Source organism: Pistacia vera, unplaced genomic scaffold, assembly GCF_008641045.1.
Source record: "Pistacia vera cultivar Batoury unplaced genomic scaffold, PisVer_v2 Contig1171, whole genome shotgun sequence".
Taxonomy (NCBI): Eukaryota; Viridiplantae; Streptophyta; class Magnoliopsida; order Sapindales; family Anacardiaceae; genus Pistacia; species Pistacia vera.
The window spans coordinates 27,366-34,793 of NW_022195217.1; the positions used below are offsets into that span (position 1 = coordinate 27,366).

The 7,428-nt window shown below is 31.4% G+C and overlaps 1 protein-coding gene and 1 non-coding gene across 2 annotated transcripts; both read right to left on the reverse strand.

Moving 5' to 3' along the window:
* Positions 1–188: 188 nt before the first annotated feature.
* Positions 189–2,571, reverse strand: LOC116108015 (trihelix transcription factor ASIL2-like). Its single transcript, XM_031394303.1, has 2 exons — positions 1,789–2,571; positions 189–848 (listed from the first exon to the last, which is right to left on the reverse strand). The coding sequence occupies exons 1-2, from the start codon at positions 2,365–2,367 to the stop codon at positions 450–452; spliced, it is 978 nt and encodes a 325-aa protein (XP_031250163.1). The 5' UTR covers positions 2,368–2,571; the 3' UTR covers positions 189–449.
* A 2,513-nt stretch (positions 2,572–5,084) lies between these two features.
* On the reverse strand, positions 5,085–5,158 carry TRNAN-GUU. The gene has a single exon. It is a non-coding gene; the product is annotated as a tRNA-Asn (tRNA).
* Between the last annotated feature and the right edge of the window lie 2,270 nt (positions 5,159–7,428).

Consider the following 7,428-nt stretch of genomic DNA (forward strand, 5'->3'; position numbering starts at 1 on the left):
TTAGGGGATAAGACTTATTAGCAATCTGTAAAACAACTGTCCAGTAAGCTCGCTGCTCCAAGCTTCACTTTCCCCGAGCTATACCTGATTCCGAGCTTGTCAAAAACTCTCGCACAACAAGAAGCATTCTGAAAAAATAAAAAATATTGTAATAATAATCATGTGTGTAAAAATACTGCATTCCTCAATGAATACACAACTCTAAGTAACGTTAATTCCATTCCATTACATTTATATAATTAGCGGATCATTCTACAGGAGGAAATTATCATACAGAAAAAAAGTTAATCAAGATCATCGATCAGACGAGCGATTAATACCCTTTATCCTCATCCAAAAATTATCGTTCTTATTCAGTGGTTTTACAAAAGATCGATATGATATGCAATGATATTCACACCTCCCGCTACCGTAGAAATTTTTTGTAATTAGCTACTACTAAATTATGATTAATTTCTTCCAATCCTTAAGGAAGAATCAACACCTTTCCCATTAGTTGAAGCAAAGAGTTTTGCAATCTCAAGTTGAGTATTGGCAATGATCTCAGTTCTTTTGAGGTCCATTTCTCCTCTTTTAGCTTCAGCTTCAACTCTCATTTTCTCAATCTCTCTCATTGTCTCCATTCTTGCTTGTTCTGATCTCACCACTACTTCTGCTAGCCACCGGATGCTTTCAGCTATTTCCCATTCTTCCCGTTTTCGCCTCTTCTTTTTCTCCATTTTCATCTTCAATTTCTTGGCCGTTAACTTCTCCTTGTCGTGACTGTATAGAGCTGGTGTGCTACTGTCTGTTTCCATGGCTTTCTTGTCTGATAAATGGTCTGATATTTTAGTTTCCACCCCATCTTCCTGTCAAAAGGAAGCAACGTAATTTAATGAAACTTTATCAGTATATAATACTACATATTTAAATTTTAAACCTTCTAACAAAACAAACATATCACGTTATATATCTCTCGATCTAATAAAATCACACCATATTGCATTTATCACAGTTGGAAAAGAGAGATGTCCCAACGCAGCCATGGCATCGGAAAGGGAAAAGCCGCGTTGGGGCAACTCAACACCGGCGCAAATCGTCGAAGCACCATTGTCGGGAACAATGAGCCCTGACACCGGGGCGGATGGCTACATAAGCCAACGCCGAAGCTCTCCGGGATTAATTTTGCCACAAATTTTTTTATTTGTATACCGTCTCCCAACACCAACTATCGCATTGGGGGACATTTTCTGTTTCCAACTTCTGTACGGCGTAATATGTCCGGAAGACTCTATATCTTTAAATATATATATATATATATATAAAAAAAAAAAAAAATTGTAAACATGATGATAAAATTGTGTTCGACAAAACTGATGTGATATGTCCATAAAACTCTCTAATCTATACTACTTTTTTTTCTCCTTATTGCTTCTATATATATGCTCCCAAGTATGGTAATATTGTTGAATGAATGATGAAAGTTAAAAAGATGTTCCTTTCAACAACAAATATTCCTTATATACTAGGGTAGTCAACTATATTTCCTCTTTTTGAATCAAATACTACCTGCAGTAATTATTTTTCTCTGTTGCTAAAATAAATAAATAAATATAAGGATCGATTTGATAAAAGAGTAAAAATTGAAGTAAAATTCTGAGTATAAATATCAGTTTGACTGCATATCTTTTCAAAAATTTAATAATAAATTTTACTGCATACCTTCTCCAGTAAAATTTATTATTAAAACAAAAATTAAAAAAAAAAAAATGTTTGATTAATTTCCATTGAAGAACATCTGACACTGACCTTGCCAATCCTATCAACTCCAATGGACCCATGTGAGTTTTGAGTAGTTCCAGTAGCCGCTGGAACCCCTTGTGGAGGAGCCGCGGCAGGAGGCGGCACTAGCTGCGGCGACGGCTCAAGCAACATCAAAGGAGGGTTAACCGGTTGAGTCTGCTGCTGCTGCAGCGGCTGAGGCTGCGGCTGTGGCTGCGGCTGAGCACTTCCACGTAGTAAAAGATCGAGGCGTGGATACAAAAGCCAAGATGATCCATCCGCATTAGCAGACTCTGATCTGTACCTTTTCTTCATTGACTCAATCTTGTTCTTGCACTGCGTTTGAGTTTTGGGAGACTTTGTGTTATTCGCTCGCAACGAAACGTGTCTCGCGACCTCTTCCCAGTCATGTCCCTTGAGTTTGGCCCGATTTCTGAGCACCCATTTGTTTTCATAAGCTTCAAGTAGAGTTGACACCGCGCCTTCGCTCCATTCATCGCGTTTCAGTCTGTCGTTGCTGGGAGTGAAGGGCTTTTTGGGGGAGTCTTCTTTGTTGTTGGGGAGGAGGAGAGATGGAGTGGGTTCTTGGTTAGTTTCTTTGTCCATCTCTCCTCATGATAAAACCAAATACTTTTACTGTGTGTTATCTAGCAGTTAACATTTATGAAGGAAGCTAAATGTTGAGGAGAAGTTTAAAGAAAATGGCAAGTTGCAGGGAGAGAGAGGGAGAGGGAATGGAGGAGTGAAAAGTAGGGAGAGATTAGAGAACCACTAGCATTAGAATTTAGAAAGATGATCAAAAGGAAAAGGTTAGTTTTAGTGGCCAACCAAAGGTAGCCACTAGCATTTCAGAAATGGAAACAGGGAATAATTTGGAGTGTTAGTTAATTACATGTTTGTATATAAACTATTTCACAATTGAAAATTTTAAGGTTCGGACCTCGGCATTTTCTAAAGCAAGTGATAATTCTAAGAGGTAATTCTTTTCTTTTTTTTTTGTATGTTCAATACTTTAAAAGATAAAAAATTTCAGGTGCAATGTTTACATTGACAATAATGTTATATATACAAAATTAAGATTTCAAATTTGTATCTCCATTTTTTTTTTTTTTAATCACTGGACTATTCAGATCAGTTTATAAGCACCTTAATTAATCTCCGAGACCCATTGAACACCTTACAAGTTCATGTTCCAAGTAACCCAGATATTAAATTTGTGATAAATGACTCTAAGGTTCAAACACATAGAGTCAATGAAAAGAGTAAACCTTTTTAACCGTCAAGCCAACCCCTTAAGGTTTATCAATTGGTAATTGGTTTAGCAACATCTCCTTATGCAATTACTAAATTAAATTCATACAAATTGGAATCTCAAATTTGTATCCTAACCCACGTGACAGTTGATTTGACAATATAATTTTTAATTATATAGAATGATATGATAAGTAACTTTCGTATAATTACAGATTCACGTAACATTACTCTTGATTAATTGAAAACCCTAAGACCTATATACCCCTCAAAGTTGGCTCTAGAGAAAAACAAACTAATTTCAAAGTAAGAAAAAGAGAAAATAATTAATAAACTTTATGTGTTATAGATATCATTTATCTCCAAATGATGATTTTAATTTATAGGAAATAAAAGATTGAATTCAATTTGTTGATAGAGAATTACAATTAACGAGAAAATAGATGGAGGGATGATCGCATTATACAATAGTTGAAGGAAGACTTAAAAGTAAAGGGAGGAATTAAAAGGGTTAAGGTAGTGGGCAAGGCAACAAAGAAAGTGATGAGTTTTGTCAAAGAAGCAAATGATAGTAACCCTTATAACTTTAGCTTTCACTTTTTTAGGTTTATTTGATTGTTGATTGTTTGTGTGGTTGGGTGATTTTGGCTGTTAGCGTTGATATGAAGCCAACCAAGAAATCCACTGGAAATGGCCTTATTAAGAACGGGTGGTGTTAGTGGTGATGGTGGTGGGTCACTCACGTGGCTCTGTCACCCACTCCATCCAGCCCCATCCCATCACCCTCTATTCTCACCCATTTTCTCTTCACCTCCACCCATTCTGCTTTTCCTCTCTCAACCCTCTTTCCTTCTTCATCATTTTTAGCTATTTTTTTCGGATGTATCACATCATCTTTATATTTATTAATTGGGATATCAATTCCGTAAATTATATAAATAAATAAATAGATGATATATTAGTTATATATGATTCCTTTCAATTGTTTTAAAATTCTGATGTATTACATCATTTATATATTTAACTATTATAATTAATACAAGTATGAATAAGGTAAAATTTTATTTGATAAGCAGGTGAATTGTTTAATACATATGCAAGATTCTGTCTAGGTTAGAATAAGTGAAAAAGAAATTTCTGTGTACACGAACAGACGATACACGAGTTATACCCATTACCCAAATACTTTTTTGGGTCACTTTTGATATACTTTTTAGCATTGCTTTTGGCTTTTGAAAGGTTTGGAGGATTGATGACCACTAGAGTGAGGAGACTTTTTGGGCATTAGGCTTTTTGTATTTGACCACTACAATAGGCTCTTAATTGATTCTAGATAGCCAATTTGTTATGATGCCTTATCAACAGAGGTAATCACTAACTCATTTGTTGTTAGAATAAAATAAAATAAAATAAAACAAAGTTGGGGGCCCTTAGCTTTATATTAATCTTTGTGTGAGTGTGACCAATGTTGTGATTTTTCAAAAGAGAAAAATCAGCTTTAGTAGCTAGGTCTTTTGGTCAAGTTATATGGTCCATCAATTGGCCTTGGTGTTGCGGACTTGGAAAGTAAAGAAACTGTAGACATAATGCATGTCAAATTATTGGAAAATTTAGTGAAATTTCCCTACTAAATAATTTGTTTTTTTCAACAATGTAAAAACCCTTTCAATCACTTCATTTTAATATAATATTTTGAAAAAAAAAATATGCATTTTATAGAGGAAATCTATTAAAAAAAAAAAAAAAAAAGCCCAAAATGTATCATTTCAAAAACAGGATTTTGTTCTAGAAGCTACATATAGTTTACAAATAAAATTTGTTAGTGTGATTGTTTATATAAATAAAATGAAAAAAGTATATATTTTAGATTAGAAGAAATAGAATTTAAGATAACAATTCATATAAAGAATATTTAGATATTGTTAGAAACACATTATTTAATTTTATGAAATCTAATCTGAAGGCAAGCAAAAATAATCTTCATTTCAAACGCAGGAAAGTTATAATTGACATTTTATGATTGATTATTATCAATATTCTTAAAATAATAGGTTAACAAAATACATCAAAAGCGCTAGAAGGAGGGGTTGAACCTCCGACCTTGTGGTTAACAGCCACACGCTCTAACCAACTGAGCTATTCCAGCTTCTGGTTTTGGCCTTTATTTTTAAATTAATAAATTTTGACATATACTACAGAAACGTTAAATTAAAAAATAAGTTATAGAATTTTGGGAAAGTGGGCCAACATTAAAGGTCCTAAGAATAGAAAATTTGAATCAAAATCAATAAAATTGGATAGCAAAGCATTAATGACTTTTACCATATTATATGCTCTAAATAATCTTTAACATCCAATAGCATTTATGATTAACGAGGGTTTTCTAATCATGTGATTAATTTGTATGCAGTATGTGTTTGAATTATTATCTAACCTTCTAAGAGATACTGTAATAATTTTTTAAAAGTATCATACCACTCTTATTAGGAGTGGTTTTGATAATTTTTTATGGGATAAATGATAATTTTAAGGGTATACAATACTTTTTCAAAGATTAAGTGCGATTTATATTTCACTATCTCTCATATACATTTGTCCATCTCATATTGCCATTGAAAAGTGGTTAAAAAGTAGTTGGCCCAAAAATAAAAGAAAAAAAATTGAAGTTGTTGGTTTTTAAAGTTAGTGGTGTGCTTTAATAGGTTAAAGGTCTTTGGCGTTATTTAGACAAATTAGATGATAATTACAAGATAAGTGATTTGATTGTAAGAGTAAGATTATGGAATAAAGTTAGAAAGCATAGAATAGTTGGTTACCAATTTTTTAGTGCTTTAAACATTCTTCAAAAACATAATCATACTTCATTAAAATTTCAAATCTTGCTTCACATCCACTATTCATACCCAATTCAAATCTTATATAGTTTTTATAATTACAAATTTAATACTTTTCAAAATTTGATGGACTGTTTAAGACTTAATTATCTTTGAAACGTGGTTGCCAAAGGGTGTTTGATATCTACATGTTTTTTTTAGTAATCTAAAAGATATTTACTACTTTTCGAAAATTCTTAGACTTAACTATCTTTGTTGACAATTTTGAAAGATATTTAATACTTTTGGAAAATTATTGAACCATTTAAAACTTAATTGTGTTTGAATTAGCCCTCCAAACTCAGAGTTGGCGGATAATAATATAAGAAGAAAGAATAAAAAAGGTTGAAGTGATGAGGGATAAAGATTGATGACAAAATTTAGTGGGTAATCGAAAGTATAGGACAAAAATTACAAAGTGTTAATTTGAAATTGAAAAAGAGGAGCAACTGTTTGTATTTGTCCACCATGGTGAAGTTAGTGGACATCACATTTAATAGTGTGTTTTGGTGGGAACAGTCTAAGCCTATTTAAGTTTTTACAGTTTCTTCACCTTCATCATTTGCTTTTCTCTTTTCTCATCGACCGAACTACAATTAATTCTCATTGCAACCAATTGATTTTTTTTTTTTTTTGATTAGTCTGATTCTTCAAATTTCAACCCAATATATATTCAAATATTTTAAATGCAAATATTTGTTATTAATTAGCTTGACATTGATTAGCTTTGACTCATGAAATTTTGTCGTTGCTTAGTCTTTAATCGATGGTAATTAACAAGTTTATAGACTCATTAGTTACCAGCTTAATGTCAAAAATATAATTATAACTGGACATGAGTCCACGTCTTGGGTGAGTATATTATTCAATATTTTGAAATAGATTGTAAACAAATTTATTATAACAAATAACTATATATATAATATAATATTATATATATAATATATATATAGTTGTGTTAAGATAAATTATAATTGTACTTGTATAATTATTAATTCTAATATATAGTAATGTTATTATCATTCATCTAACTTGAGAAGATCCCTGAATATTATTGTCTAATTATATTTTCAGGATATCACCTTGTACAATTGATATATTTTTGCAAAAATACATTTGATATTGATGTCAGTATTTGTAGTGAATCGTATATGATATTTAATATTACCTGAATATTATCAAAATCAACTATTTAAACTCAAAATTTATATTGGATCTTCTGTAATTTTTATAACTTTATTCATTTCAAGTTGCGTTGCACGGTTTGTTTATTATATTTTTTTTTACATTATTATTGGTTTTTTGTTTTGTTTAAATATATATTTTTCTATATTTAAGTTCATTTTATATTGAATTGATAATTAAAAAATTAATAATAAAATATCCACAAATTGAACTCAAAGTTTATATCATCATGTTCTCCAATATGTTGTCATGACATTTGCTACCAAGTTTAAAACTTTGTCAAAGCAAAAATTTACAGGATAACCCACTGGGTATTATTGATAACATCTATAACTAATTAAAAAAGAGAAACCTTGTT